Source organism: Nicotiana sylvestris, chromosome 6, assembly GCF_000393655.2.
Source record: "Nicotiana sylvestris chromosome 6, ASM39365v2, whole genome shotgun sequence".
NCBI classification, from domain to species: domain Eukaryota; kingdom Viridiplantae; phylum Streptophyta; class Magnoliopsida; order Solanales; family Solanaceae; genus Nicotiana; species Nicotiana sylvestris.
In genome coordinates, this window is record NC_091062.1 from 138412090 (window position 1) to 138429513 (window position 17424).

General features: G+C 37.6%; 1 protein-coding gene and 1 pseudogene across 1 annotated transcript; one reads left to right on the plus strand and one right to left on the minus strand.

The window, feature by feature from the left end:
- Positions 1-4829: 4829 nt before the first annotated feature.
- On the plus strand, positions 4830-8388 carry LOC104223113 (GDP-L-galactose phosphorylase 1-like). Its single transcript, XM_009774473.2, has 7 exons — positions 4830-5475; positions 5829-5938; positions 6036-6095; positions 6727-6969; positions 7062-7247; positions 7362-7610; positions 7753-8388. The coding sequence occupies exons 1-7, from the start codon at positions 5352-5354 to the stop codon at positions 8089-8091; spliced, it is 1311 nt and encodes a 436-aa protein (XP_009772775.1). The 5' UTR covers positions 4830-5351; the 3' UTR covers positions 8092-8388.
- A 1302-nt stretch (positions 8389-9690) lies between these two features.
- On the minus strand, positions 9691-17215 carry LOC104223115 (lysine--tRNA ligase-like; annotated as a pseudogene).
- Positions 17216-17424: the final 209 nt, after the last annotated feature.

Genomic DNA, 17424 nt, shown 5'->3' on the forward strand with positions numbered 1-17424 from the left:
AGTACATTCACTAGTTATCTAGAATAAAACAAGCTTATTAAATATGTTACAAGACTCTCACATCTTAGACGGTAACTAATAAGTTAATGGTTTTGGAGAAAGTGGTCATATTTTTTCCGAACCAAAATTATTTATTTTGCTTATTTTACAGAAAAAGGAGAGCATTGAAGCAATGGTAAAGTAATTTTCGTGTGATCTATAGGCCACAGGTTCGAGCGTGGAAGCAGTCACTAATGCCTTACATTAGGATAGATTGTCTATATCACACTCTTATGAGTGTGACTCTTCCTCGAACCATGTGTGAATGCGAGATGTCATGTGCACCAGGTTGTTTCTTCCTTTTTTTTTACATAAAAAAATATTATTGCTCATTTGAAGCTATCAATAATGTGCAATTTATAACTAAATTCAAAGAAAACAGGGACCGCATAATATAATGTGACAATATTGCTCTTTGCATCTCTCCATACTTGCGTCCAAATGCACAGGACCACTAGTCCAACTCTACCCATCAACAAATTACAACCACAATTGCCTAATGCTCCTTTCCCACTTGAAATTTGCGAAAATCGAAATTAGCCACAATACATTACAACTTTTTTTTCATCAACAAATACATAATGACATATAAATTAACGAGGATTAGATGACCGGGCTGGCACAACCGATAAGTATCTTCGTAACAGTTTTCAAAAGATTGTATTTATTGGCAAAGTTGCATCCACAAAAATCATCTAAATATCACATAAAAACTAAAAAAGTCAAGTTCATGAAAATTGTGAAAATTAGCTATGGAAGATGAAACACGACTGTGATCCAAGAACTTGTTTATGAAAGAACATAACGATCTTAAATACATGTGCCATAATACGTTGTTTTTGAAATCCCACAATAGCAGTACTAGAAAGATATTTTTTATCTACATTATATTTCGATCTTCATACTGTTACAATAATTTAAAATATTCATGAATTTAACATACATTGTTGATCGACAAGATGCGAGGTGGGGTTAACTCACGGTTAAAGGTTCGGAGGCAAACCTTGAAATCTAAAGGTTTCAAGTTGAGCAAGACCAAAATAGAATACCCAGAGTGCAAATTCAATGGCGGAATTCATGAAGAAGACATGGATGTGAAGCTTGATGCTCAAGTTATCCCCAAGAGAGGTAGTTTCATGTCACGCCCCGACCTCTCAACCAAGATATCCCAATTAAGCAAGCTTATTTGATGCTTTCTGCCCGACCTTACCCATGAATAATGCGAAGACGAATATCAAGAACTAGATAACGAAAGAGTAACACGTACAACACCGATTTCATTTCTTTTAGAAACACCATCTAGAATTCAAAAAATAAATTACACATTCGTAGTTTAAAAGTGGAAACATGTGTTACAAGTACATCATTTCTAGTTTGACCTTCCCAAATAAAAATACACTCCACACTATGTCTACGGAGCCTCTAATTGATACAAAAGAGTAATATGATAGTGCCGGCGACAAGGCCCCGGCTATACCTTAAAACACTATACATAAAAAATAAAAGACACAAGAACCCGATATGAAGTGGGCCTCACCAAATCAACTGAGAAGGGGTGTACCGCTATCACTAATCGATATCGCATGTTGTGGAACCAATTGCATCCATTAAAAATAAAGCGCCCCCAATAAAAGAGATATTAGTACACATGAAATAGTACTAGTATATAAGCTAAACACCCTCTCAATGAATCGAGTAACATCACAATAGGAGAGAAACATGAACCCATGAATAATATTAAAATACCCATGAATAATATTAAAATACCATATCAAGATTTAGGTAATTGTTTAAGTAATAATCAATGTGTTAGGTTGGGAGATCTTTAGCACCGATACACCATCGTGCTTATAGTACGGAGTCTGATCTCTTTCCGATCGGCTAAGCCATCTCACCCAAAGTATGAGGCTCGACATCTAAATGCAATACCATCATGTGCGCGACATGGCTTCCAATCTCTGCCTGATCGGTTAAGCTGTCTCACCACAATGTCATGTGGGTCGACATCATCTTTCGCTAGTAATCATCTCATCCCAATTAAGGGAAATAATCTCAACATTTCAATCTCGTCCCAATTAAGGGGAATAGTCTCAACACATCAGCATGGGGATTTACCCCTCAATCACTCCTACACCGACACATGTAGTTTCGGGATTAGGTTATTTCAACCTATCCTTCCTCGGTGACCAAACGATACTCCCAAATTATTTATCATATAAAGGAGTTATAGCTCATTTCATAATCTTTCACACTTCCTTTAATTTCATTGGTATTATTGGTTAGAAATGTAATTTTCATTCTTAGCGCGATGATCGCTTTTCACAACTCATATTTTCATTCTTTTATTTCCTTCCAAGGATCATCATAAATCATTTAAGGATGTTTGAAATATTGAGAAAAACTCTATCTTCAGTTTATAGATATGTAAGAATTCAAAAGAAGTTGAGGAATAATCATAAAAGAGGAGCATAGCATTATACAATCGGAATATGAATCAACTTATAGGCATTTGGACTAGCTAACCATAGAAGTAGACAGTAATGACGAAAATAGGAACTTGATCAACCATAGTCGAAGTTTACGAGAATCTGGAGGAATCTGATTCTACGGAAAGAGTGTAGCCAACATACCTCGCTTGAGCTTTTCTTAGATTACTACAACGTTCCAGAACTCCTAGCGACTTCAATCTATTTAGAGGCATGACAAAATTGAATCATAATTAGGAAGAGGTTCATGTGAGCTTCTCTCTTAGGCATTTCATCGAACACTGGGGGTGCAAATTCGACTATAGGGTCCTATGGTGATGATCCTTCACTCCACAACCAATCCCCACATCAATAGGTCACCCATATATGTTCTACAACCTCCCTACCACCTTTATTGGCACATACATGCATAGTTAACCAACTCTTATTCTCAAGAACCATATCCCCCATTCCTTTTAATCAGCTAAATCTGAAATTGAGAGCTAGGGATAGAATCTCACCTCTTTTGTTAACAATGTTGCAAGCTTTCCTTATGAATTCTCCAAGGCTTAAGCAAGAAAATAAAGTGAAAAATGTTGGAGCTCCTCCTTTCTCTCTAGTTCCACTCCTCTCTCTTAAAATACCAGAATTTTCCTTCAAAAACGGTCCCTTAAGTCTATTTATTAAAATAGGGTCGGGTTAGAAAATCCCACAATTTCAACCTCCATGTCGGGTCTGCGGTCGCAGACCGGACCGCTAAACGGTTATGCAGTCCGCAAAGTGGACAATGAAATGGTCCTCCAAAACTGGATTGTCCTGCCCCAGTCTTCGATAGATTTGCGGTTCGTAGATCATTTAGGCGGTCGCATAACGCACCGCAGAATCTCCCTCTGAAACTTTCTCATGCTGGTTCTCGATGGAAGTACGGCCCGCGAAAAGATAATGCAGTCGCACAATGGACCACAAAATGACCTAAAAAATTGGGTTTTCTCATGTTCCACTATGCACGGATCTGCGGTATGCGAAGTAGTTCTGCGATCGCATATTGGACCGTAGGAATGCTATGTTCTGCAAAAATTATTTCATCAACTCCCCAGTGCATTACACAACCCAAAAAGTCCATACTGCGACGAGCTTTCAAACACGTTAGCCTACCTCGACACCACGAAGCCTCAGATTCTTGGTAAAATTTTACGAGGCCTTACATTTCAAGTATCTCGGGTCTATTCTCCAAGGTGACAGGGAGATCGATGAGGTTGTCATGCATCGTATTGAAGGGGAATGGATAAAATGGAGGCTCACATCCGGTGTTCAATATGATAAAAATGTTCCGTCAAGACTTAAGAGTAGATTTTACAGAGTGGTGATTCTACCAACTATGTTTATGAGGTTTAGTGTTGACTAATCAAGAACTCTCATGTGTAGAAGATAAAAGTAGCAGAGATGAGGATGTTGAGATGTATGATTGAGTTTATCAGGAGAGATAAGATTAGGATTAAAATTATTTGGGACAAAGTGGAGTGGCCTCCGTGGAGGAGAAGATGTGGGAGTCGAGGGTGAGATGATTCGAACATGTTAAGAGGAGAAATATTGAAGCTCATGTTAGGAGATGTGAAAGGTTGGCCATGACGGGTTTGAGAAGAGGTCAAGGTAGGTAAAAGAAGTACTGGAGAGAGGTGATTAGGCAAGACACGACGCCGCTTCACCTTACTGAGGATATGACCCTTGACAGAATGGTGTGGAGGTCGATGATTAGGGTAGAAGGTTAGTAGGTAGTTGAAAATCTCTCATTTTGTTATTAGTAGCACTAGTAACACTCATGTCCCTTCATATTCTTAGATCTATATTACGCCATGTTGTTTAGTTGACTTCAATTATCATATTTTCATATTGTTACTATTTGGTACTACTTATTCGTTTCCCTCTCTTTTTCTTCTTCTTCTTCTCCTTGTTTTTATTCTTCTCACCTTTTTTGAGTCGAGGGTCTATTTGAAACAACTTCTTTACCTTCACTAGGTAGAGATAAGGTGTACGTACACACTATGCCGTTCAAATCCCATCTAGGAGAATATACTGAGTTTATTATTATTATTATTATTTTATTTGTAATTATTGATGGATCTTACTAACATAATACATGACGGTAATACGTTGTCGCCTACTTCCGAAACCCCCACTGAACCTTTGGCTCCACGCCTCCAATTATATTTTGGTCCACACAGTAGCACTTGGACCCTCTTCTCCGTACCCCATTGGCAAACCCACAACCACAATTACCTAATCCTTATTTTTATATAAATACACATATCTCCCCTTCCCCCTTTTTCCTTATCATCATCACACTGCAATTACCAAATCCATTCCTCTACAGCTTCTTCTTTTCCTTACCAATCCACCTCCAATCTCTTTGAAATCAAGTTACAGAAATCTTTTGTTCGTGTAGGAAATTCGAGAAATCTTAGGAAAAAAAAATATTATTGTTGTTTAGAGAGAGGGTAAATCCCAGGTAAACAAGTTGTAGACATCACGGCTATACACAAAGCAAACCGCCGACCATTCTTACATGTTCGTTCAGTACGACGTAAGGGTTGTGTAACTGCCACCAATCCTGCGCCGCACGGCGGACGTGGCGCTTTGCCCTCTGAAGGCGGTAGTCCTTCCGACCTCCTCTTCCTTGCCGGCGGTGGTTCTCTCCTTTCTTCTTCCTGCTAGATTTACTTACTTATATACCTTACATAGTTAATTCCTTCTCCGTAAATTACTAATTGTTTTGCACATTAGCAATTATTAAGGTTGTTCTTGTACCTAGTATTTTTACCTTGAAAAATCAAAGCAAAAAAACCAAACATGATGCTCAAGATTAAGAGGGTTCCTACACTTGTTTCCAACTTCCAAAAAGAAGAGGCTGAAGAAACTCTTGCTCGTGGTGCTGGCTGTGGCCGCAATTGCCTCCGATACTGCTGCCTTCCAGGTAACTTTTTTTTTTATTGTCTTTGTCTTAATTTGCTCTTTTCCGTTCTTTTTTTTTAAAAAAATTTTATTTTGCATAATATTAGCCCGAGATGAGTTTAAACGGAGTAACATGGTCAAATTGACCAGCTTTTCAGTTAAATCAGACTAGATTACTGTAAAGTTACAATTTTTAACTACTCAAATGGTGAAAAATCTACTGTTTAAGTGTTGGTTAAAGTTTTACTTTGTGTGAATCTACGGAAACAGAAAGTGTCAAACATTTTGGAACAGATAATTGAGGCTCTTTGTAATTGGGTTTAATCTGTAGCTGATTTAGCAGAATATTGATTTTGTTATTTGGATTGTGAAAAGGGTCAAAGCTGCCGCTGTATGCTTCCAAGAATTTGAGAAAGGGCAAGTCTGTTGCCGATGAAACCAAGGAACCTCCTGTTGACTTCTTGGAATCCCTCCTTCTTGGGGAAGTAAGTCTGAAACTTTTATTATTTTAATGGAGTATCAAATTTTAGATGAATATTTTGATTAGTTCTGAACTTGATGTCAATTTTTGATTATATCTAGTGGGAGGATCGTCAGCAGAAAGGTCTCTTTCGCTATGATGTCACTGCTTGCGAAACCAAGGTCTTTACTCTTTTCCCTTTTACTCTTTTGTCTTTTGCTTACTGTAACTGATAAGTTCTTTTTCAATTTTAGTTGATGCCTACACGTTTTACTTCAGTAGTTTCGAGTTAGATGGACTTGATTTTGAAATATTGTTTTAAACAAAGTTATTCTATAGATAATGACAGGAGTGGAAAGGGAAACTTTAATATGGTAGAAAATCATGTAGTTCTGGAAAGGTTGGATCATGTCTTTTGAAACGTTAAACATGGTCAATGATATTATGAGCTGCAAATGCATGATACCTTTTTGTTCCAAAAATTCTCGGGTTTATAGACTATATAAGGTTAAGGAAGAAGTGGTCATTTATGTCTTAGTTAAGGAAGTAGTAGTCATTTTTCTCTTACTCTAACATATTGCGGTAAATTGTTGATACAAATGCTATGCTCTTGAATTTTCAAAACCGAAAATGAAGTGAATGAAAACTAGACTAGCTTTTTGTATAGGTGCATGGAAGTATGTGCTGTGATATAGTAGTACATGGCTCTTATCATGTTTTTGCTTCAGAATCTTGCTGGTTTTGACTAATGTGAAGCAAGTATACTTCATTTGTGAATCTGCCTAAATTTAATTTGAAAATAAATTGGTTTAGGTTATTCCTGGAGAATATGGTTTCATTGCTCAACTGAATGAGGGAAGGCACCTCAAGAAGAGGCCAACTGAGTTTCGCGTTGATAAGGTGCTGCAGCCTTTTGATGGAAGCAAGTTCAACTTCACCAAAGTTGGTCAGGAGGAGTTGCTCTTTCAGTTTGAAGCAAGTGAGGACAACGATGTCCAATTCTTTCCAAATGCGCCCATTGATGCCGAGAAATCTCCAAGTGTTGTTGCCATCAATGTATGTTCTTCGCTAGTTTTGCATATATTTTGGAACCCCTTTGTGTAAGTAGAAGCATTTATTGATGAGTGTATTGGTGTTCAATGCAACAGGTCAGTCCCATTGAGTACGGACACGTGCTTTTGATCCCTAAGGTCCTTGAATGCCTTCCCCAGAGGATCGACAGGGACAGCTTATTGCTTGCACTGCAAATGGCTGCCGAAGCAGCAAACCCATACTTCCGATTGGGTTATAACAGCTTGGGTGCATTTGCTACTATCAACCATCTTCACTTTCAGGTTTTTGTCTACAACACTTTATGTGGTTCCCATGTTTTTAGATCCATTTCCTTGAAAACCCTAGGGATTAATAATTAGAGGGGAATTCAATTTCGTCATTGTTGCTCTATGCAGGCTTATTACCTGGCTGTGCCATTCCCCATGGAGAAGGCCCCCACTCGGAAGATTACCTTTGCTGATGCTGGGGTGAAGATATCTGAGATGCTGAATTATCCAGTTCGAGGCCTTGTCTTTGAGGGTGGAAATACTTTGGAGGATTTGGCCAATGTTGTCTCTGGTTCCTGCGTTTTCCTGCAAGAGAATAACATTCCCTACAATGTTCTAATCTCTGATTCGGCAAAAAGGGTATTCCTTCTCCCACAGGTATAACGCCTAACTCTTCTAACCACATTGACTCATTTGAGACCTATTAACATTGCTAACTACTTGGTTGTTTGTTTTATTCTTTCCCGGGCTTTTACCAATCATCGTTCTAACATCTATGTATTTTGATGGATTGAAACAGTGCTATGCAGAGAAACAGGCTCTAGGGGAGGTCAGCTCTGAACTGCTTGACACTCAAGTCAATCCTGCAGTTTGGGAGATTAGTGGACACATGGTCTTGAAGAGGAAGGAGGATTACGAGGGTGCAACCGAGGCAAATGCTTGGAGGCTTCTCGCTGAGGTCTCACTTTCTGAAGCGAGGTTCCAAGAAGTGACGGCTCTCATCTTTGAAGCCATTGATTGCAGTGTTGAGGAGAATGAGAATGCCACTGAAGGTTCTCCTGAGAAGCCAGATGTCGCACCTCAGCCTATGGAGGAAATTGATGCTCTCAACACCCATGCTACCATGGTTCCCGTCTAGGGTTTTCATGGTCGAGCTGTGGTGTTTGTCCTGGTGTTACTATTTCAAATTTGCAACTATATGAACATTGAGGGAGTTTCTATCTATGGCTGCCCTAGTGAAATATCCCTAAATAAGGGTAGCCATGTTCTATGTATTGATGAAGTTGGTTGGTTCTTCTGTGAATTGAACCTTGTCTATTATTGCTTCATGTAATGTGGAGTTGGTCAGTGTCCTCTGTGAATTGACCTTGGGTATTATGTTTGCTGTCTGTTATTTAAGACAATATATTTGCTAATGGAAGTTGGAGTTTCCCTATTTATTGTCAAGCTTTCTGCTTTTGGTGTTTACTTACTTCCACTTGATTGATGATGGTGCTTTTGTATTTGAGCGAAGTACAATTATCACTCTTATTAGCACTTTCCTGTGTATGCTTTCTGCAGAATTTGAGATGATCTTAGCGAAAAACGCCAAGGAAATTATGCTTTAAAACTAATCGCATTTTATGGAATTGGATTTTTTTAATTAATCAACCTCATCCTGTCCATAGAACCCCTCAACTTTGAAATGAGACACATTTCAGTCCCTTTTTGTTTCAAACGGAACATAAATCCACCACCTCTGAACTTAGCTTTGTCAACCATCTTTCGCTTATCCAGTCCCATTTCTTATCATTTATCATTCGTTTTACCAAATGTAGATCAGACAGTTATAAAACTAAACCTTCCAAGCCAAATCTTAACTCAGAAAAAAACTTCAACGTATTCTACATTTTTGATTTTTCTAAAGTGGTAGTATCTAAAGTCTAAACCAAATTCGGCACAGCTCAATTAATCCATAGGATACCTACAATCTTCCACCAACACAGCTCAAATGGTAGTATTTCCAGTGAGGCTTTGACAGACGAGAAGAAATCATCTTAACTGTTAGTGCCTCTCTTGTGATTTGACCCTAGGCCCCGTTGTCCATTCTAGCTCCATTTGTTGTTAAACTATGATCTTGGGTGCTTCAATGTATTTGTGATTACCACCACAGAATGTAACCTCATTAATATGTAGTTTAATGAGGTTGATGAATGATGAACTCAAGTTTTCTGCTGATAATAATCATGGTCCATCTCAGAGGATTAAGAGTTTATATAATTACCATATGGTTGGTTATAGGGAGAACCCAAAACAAAAACTGCAGGCGCCAACCTGACCATAAAGCTTCGTCACTTTTTTTTAATCATTTTATTGTGCAATTAATTCTTATGTAATATTATCCTATTTTGCCAAATTACGATACAATTGTAAACATGTTAAGGTTACACATGTACAGAAAGAGCACCTAAATCAAAATCTCCATCGCTAGAGCACTATCACACCATTGCCAGAGCAAATTTTAGACCAATGGATGGAAAGTGAACCACTTGTACAAAAATCCACGACCAAACGTAAGACCACTTGTCTGAAGTCACTTGGAAGGTTTGAAACAAGTTAACTTGGATTTGGTCTGAAGTTGTGAATTAACAACCTATAAAAAAAATCCATGACCAAACCTATGAGTTAGAGCACTATTACAAGACTCCAAACAACAACAACAGAAATTACGAATAGCGACCACATCAACAGACCTGGATGAGTTTTGAATTTTTTTTCTTGGTATCTTATTACCTATTACAACTCTTTCTAGAAACTTTGATGTTTTATCCATATCACTACGGTTATAAACTTCAAAAACATTAACAGAATTAAGAATAGAAAGCATGGAGACATTTAGAAGGATTTGATGAATATAACCATCTCCATTGCCCGCTGGTATATGACTAAAGTTCCCAATACTACCAAATTAAGGCTACCATTTGCCATACAATTGACAATTATCATAAATCAAAGCGTCAAAAAGATAGTGCAAAAAGATGCCACTCCAGGAGCAGCAGAAACTCAACGTCAAATATTTATGATCTTCACTTCATTGTGAGCTGTGACACCTGCTTTTCCACATCTGTACCAATGCATGAGCACGTTAGTAGGTAGTTCTCTCCTGAAGACACAAATTTACGCATGCCAAAAGCTGAAGTGAGGACATGAAAAGTTATGTCTACATGCAGAGGCAAAAACGAAAACGCTAATAAGCTTCCCCAGCCTTGACAGTTGAAGGGGGAAAAAAGGAAGTCAGGCATTATCTACCAGTCTACCAGATTTCTCTACCTTGTGTTGTAGGTCCATCCTGAGGTTTTGCTTGTCCATCGTGAGGCTTGGCAGATTCCTCCTGAGGCTTTTTATTGCTGGGATGGAGAAAAGAAAACTCAATAAAATGTGTGAATGTAATAAATAGTAGAATGGAAAAGCACATGGGATCTGTCTTAAAAATGCAATAAGCCTCCTTATGGAACATTTCATTCTTGCAGTAGATATCTCTTTTTAGACCATCGAATGATGACATTATATTCTTTTCCACAAAGGCGCAACACAGACTTTAAAAAATCTGTGAAAACCATAAAGTTTCTGCATTTTCTACTTTCCACCAAGGCTACAAAGTACACAGCAAGTTAACTTAGATTATATCTTGAAAAAGCAACCCCTTCAGAACACCACCTATTCAGAACACCACCTATTTCTCCACTATAATACAAGGAAATACAGGTTTTCGCAGCTTGAACCTTGACGCAGACAAAAGCTTGATATTTTGATATGGATAAAGGGGCAGGCCCATTATCCACCGAGTTTTGAACCATTTGCCGCAGGCCCTCCGGCTTTTCTCGATTATCAAGAAAAAGAAGAGGTGTTTGTAGTTTTTCTTTCAAAGCTCCCAATTCATGCCAAGCAAGCATCAAACCACAGTTCAGGGCATTGTCCAATTTATAAAAGACGTAAGAATTTCCCCACAAATCCCTTGCCACTTAACAATGCAATATCATGTAACTCGCTCTTTTAAGGATATATCATCAAGCTCCTTTTAAAACCTGTGCTACGTCTGACAATTCAACTCTCAGAAGCTTTAGAGGAGTCACCGAGGGATTTTAAGAGCTTCTAGCATCACTCATTCTTCTCTTAGTTATCACTATTATTCCACCAAATAAAGATTCAACTTCACATACATAATGTAATGAAAAATATTTATCTATGAGAATTTTAAATATGTTTCACTGGCAGCTAACCCTTGCTCAAACATAAGATCATAACAGAAATTTATAAGCAAATTTTTCTTGTTTCCTACAGCTAAGCAGAGACCACGATTTAGCACCACCCAAGAACAACCTAGTGAATTATTTTTGAAAAGATTCCTCAAAAGTAGGTCACCCAAAGCCACTGCTTGGTCAATATTCATTAACATGGATATTATTTACAATTCTATGATAATGTTGTCCAGCGCAGCTTTCATGCGCCTCGACTATTCCACACGGGAAGTAACTCCACCTACCAAGACTAAAAATATTCAATTGACCTATCAGTTTACTAGGTTTAATATCACACTAATGCCAGCAAATATCACTCAGAGGACAGAATGGAGGAAATATTTACCTTTCCTTGGAAGGTGGCTCGTCCTGTGGTTTCATGGCTGGAAAGAGTAGAACTTCCTGTTGAACAAATTATAACAAGGGAAAGAAAAAAAAGATTTCAGTATCTAATTCAAATGATAGGACACACTAGCTCTCTCAAACCGAAGTGACAAGAAAAGGAGAGAGGGAAAATGCAAAGACAACACTAAGCTGGTAAAATGACCAGCACTACCCTAGCGGCCTCTTCTCCGAATGCCTCCTCTCCATCCATTTAGAAATGGATGTGAAACAGAATATCAAAGGAATTAATTGGAACTGAATGGCCATTTCATCCTAGTTAAAATAAAATGCACATTGAGTCTAACTAAACCCCAAAAGCTAGATCATGAGGTGAGAATTGTCTGAAATCGTATAATGAGACAATCCATTTTCTAAACCAATGTCAGATATTGTAACCTCCCCAGATGCCTAGAGTTGGACCTCTGGAACAGGGACAACATAACATGGCAAGCATGGTGACCCACCATTGGATAAACCAAGAACACGCATGAGTCTGGCTCTGACATCACGTCAAAAAAAATATACATTGGGCTTAACTCAGTCTCATGAGGTGAGGATTGTCTAAGACCTAATAGGAAACAACAACCCATTCCCTCAGCCAAAGTGGATACTCTAACATTCCGAGATAGATTGGAACTAAGTGGTAATTTCTTACTAACAAAGAAAACAAGTGAAGGCACAAACCTTGATGTTTTGTGAATCTGTTAACAACATTGCAAGTCGGTCAATACCCAATCCCCAACCACCAGTAGGAGGCAATCCATATTCAAGAGCTGTACAAAAGTTCTCATCCAGTGCCATAGCTTCATCGTCACCTGATTGTCGGTCCTGAATTGACATTAATCATGCTAAAATAAGTAGTGGCGCATAATAGAAATGACACAACAAGATGAACACAACACAAACACAACAACCAAATCAGGATGCACACTTCCCACAAATACCTTGAGTTGATCAGCAAAACGCTGGCGTTGGACAACAGGGTCATTCAATTCAGTGTATGCATTGCAAAGCTGTCAAGTTATTTAACAGAGAAGAAGCACATTACAGCGTGTATTGGGAGTGCTAAAAACAGTTTGAAAGACTTGACAGAATACATACTTCATGCTTATTAATAAACAATTCAAAACGTTCTGTCAGGCCTAGTTTTGATCTGTGTCACTTTGCCAAAGGACTCATTATCTCTGGATGGTTGATAATAAAAGTAGGGTTATCACATGTCTCCTCCAGAAAGTGCCCTACAAGCTGAATTCACAACAAAGATGAAGGAGAATTATTAGCAATGTTATAAAGCTTCTTAGGTGAAAAAACTAGTAATAAATAGCAGTAATGTAGTGCCAAAAGAATGAGAACACTGACTCCCATAAATACATGTTTTTTGAAGTATCACCAATAAATGTACAACATGAAATAACTTCAAACATTTCTGGAGATGATATGCAAAAAGGCAAACATACAGCAAAATGATTCACATATTACTCAAAGTTAGATGCAAAAAAGCAGACATACAGCAAATTGATTCACAACCAATTTAACAATGAGGCTCCAACTAGGGATATCATATTTAACGAATAACACATAATACAGGATAAATGCCACAAGTATTGCAGGATATTAACACTAAGATATCACTAAAATGCTAGCAATCCTTTACATCTCTATTTATTTCTTCTAACATATGATAGGTCGCATTCCTCCTCTTTTTATAAACGTTTCCTTTTTTGGTCTAATTTTTCCACACTACCCTCTCTCTTTCTTTACCCTAACCTTCTGCTGCCTCATGTAGGGGTTCTCGTGGAGAGAACAGAAGTGGATGTCCTCGTCCATAAGAATCCCTTTCCTTTATTAATCTGAAGACGAAGCCCCGAAACTGAAAAAGATTCCTGAGCATCACAATATCACACTAGACGTATTATAAGACAAGTTTCTAGATTGCATCTGTAAGAATTGGCTACCAGAAGAGATAAGGAAAAAAATACTTTATCAAGTAATCTAGCTGTTGTTTGAGGAGGAGGACATTTGATCTCAAGCTTTGCACAAGCATCTATGAGATATTTGTTAGCTTCAACACTTGAGAGATCCTTGGGTATATTCAAGTTTGCAACCTTCTCCAATTCCTCTACCATATCAATCCGTCTGCAGAAGCAAACAGCATAAGTATCTTGGTGCAGTGAAAACAAAAGCAGCACACGACATAATAGAAGAGCTTCCAAACCTGAAGGGAGGAGTGAAGTCAATCTCAATGGGGTCATTCTCCAGCCCCTTTGCATGATACTTGATTATATAGCCACCTGTAAGTTCCTTCACCATCCCTGTTCATGTATAGTTAAGTAAGATAAACTATAACAGAATAAATAAAATGAAAAGACTAAATATACATAAGCTTCCACTACAATATTTGGATCCCAGTTTTTTGGTACTGACCACTTAGCATTTTTCAGTTAGATCCATCAAGTCATTGTAATCCGCATATGCCATATAGAACTCGCAAGTGGTGAATTCAGGATTGTGTGTCAAGTCAATTCCCTCATTTCTGAATTGTTTCCCAATCTCATAGACACGATCCAATCCACCAACAACCAGCTCTTTAAGATATAGTTCAGGAGCAATATGCATGAAAAGCCTCATATTCAAATCATTGTGGTGGGTCACAAATGGGCGTGCAGCTGCTCCACCAGCAATCATGTTCATCATGGGGGTCTCTACCTGTTACAAATAGGATTGTGTATTTTAACTAATTTTATTCAAGCTAAGCTCATAATCTCAAATGAAAAAAGGCAAAGTAAAACAACTTCATAAACACTGACCTCTAAGAAGTCACGATTATCAAGAAAGCTTCGAATATAAGTTATGATCTTTGGTCGGGTCTTAAATATGTACCGAATCTCTAAGTTCAGCATCAAATCCAAATAACGCAGTCTATATCGTGTTTCCTGGACGTAAAGAATAAATGAGCCACAATACATCAGAGGCATAAAATCTTTTAAAAGGAAATAGGAAGAAAGCAAGGCAATTGACAAAAGAAACTTTATGAAGAAAATAAAGGCATAAGATACCTGATCTTTCAAAACATATGTATCTGGATTTCGGCCACTTCCCGGGACCCATGCTTCAATTTTCTGCAGTACAATCAGATACTGTTCAATTAAACTGGTCTTAGACACAATGCAAAAAAAAATAAAAATTAGCTGACCTTAGTTGTATCCGTCTGGGCACCTTTCTGCCGTGGCATCATATGAAGACAATGAGACAACACTTCGAATGATTTGAGAAAAATACTCAGCTCTCCCCGTTTACTCTTTCCTGATGAATGAGGTAAGAAGAATTAGAAGAATATATTACCAAAACAAAACCTCGGTATTATCATCTTCTGCAGCCTGGGATCTTTGCATAAATGACACCATGTCAAGAAAGATATTCACCTAGAAATTGCGGCACAGACAATAGTATTTGAAGTGAGAAACTATGGCAAAACCCAAAATCCTAAGTGCACGCAAACACAAGAAATGTTTTATATTCAACATTAATGCTGAAATGATATCCGTTTATAGCTTTTTACTAGTCCTTTGAGTTCTTATAAGAAGGAACTTTGTACAACTAAGCTATTCTAGAAATTCTTGGCCTATGACTGAAGTACAGTGAGGCGTGAGAGTACAGGAATACAGGATGCCACCATAATGACTTTTCTAAGATTCAGGGATTGCAGGATAAGTTAACACCTTTTTGTTTTCAGTACCTTTCCCCTACGTTAATCTATGGTGCTTAAGCATGTGAAGGAGTGATAATGAGAGCAACTTTTCTCTTCCAACGAAACTTGTTTTTCTAACACCAAGACCAAAACTATCACAGAGAACATCTGCCATAAACTAAGAAGACCTAGAGAATCCCAAACCTGGACACCCAGTAATTCCAACAATATCTCCACGCTTCACACCAGAATGAAATTTAATAACGCGTCTTCATTCAATACAGAATCCCTGCACATACATCAAAACATAATACTTCTCAGTGATAAAAAGTAACTTGATCACTTAAGCAATTCAACAAACACAAGGGTCTTAAGACCAGAATTCACAACAATGCACTGAAACTGTTGATGATGCCACTGATTCAGCCATGAAGTTTCAAACATTTATAATCACATTTACAGAATTTTGGTTTATGCATTTCCTAGATCTATAGCCTATGGTACAAAAACAAAATAAAAAACATCAAATACCTCCCTTTGGCTCCAATGGACAACTACTCCCAAAAGGCACTTACTAGGTTGTCTTGGCCATTTACGGCTTTTTTTTATAGATTCAAAGAAATATAAGGAACAATTAAGATAAAGATATAAAGTTGTAAGAATGCATCCCAGGAGGAACTGGATGCCTCGAAGTTATGAGAAGAACTATAACAGATGCTGTAATTTTTCTACGAAGATTGAAGGAGATTTATATAAAGAAGGAGAAATATCTCCCCATTACTGACCAATAGAAAGCATATGATAGAGTACCACAAAATCCTTTAACGATGATGAAGAAGAAAGTATTCAAATGAAATATATAGTATGTAGCACTGAGCACACTGGAAGCTCATCCACCTATTCTTGGCATAAATTAAAACCAGAAAACAGCAAAATGATAGAGTAATATAACCACCTCGCACTTGCCATAACTTGAACTTTGGCATGTAAATCATAGAAAACCAGCTTTGCAGAAGACGCGCGTTTATTCATTATCCTTCCTGCACAAAAACCACAATTATAGATGCAAGTTTTTTATTTTAAAAAAATAAGCAAAATGCCATAATATTTACCAGCCAATGACACCTCATCAGCGGAATGAGCTCCACTCTCTAAAACTCCATATTTCTTCACATAACGAGGGATAGACAACAATTCAACTTTGTGTTCGAATTTGTGTGGGTAAGGATTCTTCCCGGTTGCCTTCTCAGCCTCAAGTGCTTTCAGCCTATTTTCAAAGTATTGCTGCAAACCAAAACGCATAATAAATTAATTTCAGAATTGTGGGATGAGCTTTCTTGGAATATAATTTTGTATGAAAGTCATTTTTTAAACTGTTTTGTTCACCTTAAATAATGAAAAATATCCAAAAAGAAATAAGTTGACAAATATCCCACCTCTTACTCTTTAGCAATCCAACACTTAAAACACTATTGTCAACTTCTAATACTGGAAAAATATCACAAAAAATTCCCCGTATCCTTATCATTCTTATAAACTAACAAATATTACCTATTTTTATACCCAAAAAAATCTATAACATTTTTTTCAGAAAAAATTACTACATAACCAAAAACCAAAAGTTAATAGAAAAGGGGAAATGGAGTCACCGTTGGATCCATGTCCTCATCACCGGTTGCAGCATGCTTTTGAGACTGAGTGCTTGGCTTGTTTTCAGATTTTCCCTTGTTTTCAGATTTCCCCTTGTTTTCATTCTTCCCCTTCTTTTCAGACTTCCCCCTGTTTTCAGATTTCGCCTTGTTTTCTGAGTTCTCCATTTTGACTCCGACGAGAAGAATTAAACCATGGTTGATGGCGCCGGAGATAACTGTGAATGAAGAGAGTGTTCCACTGAAACAGAGCACGTTAAATGGGGATATGACTTTATGGAGGCTAGGATTTAAACGATTGGTACTTGAGCAGCACGTCTTTTTTTCTTTTAATAAAAATTATTCTTAAACTAATAAAATATGATGACGACAAAAGTTAAGGTCTCAGGTAACAATGTACAAAAATTAACGGTAAAAATTTACAATTCAGGAAACCATTTTGAGATAAGCTTTAGTTATACGAATCCGCAACC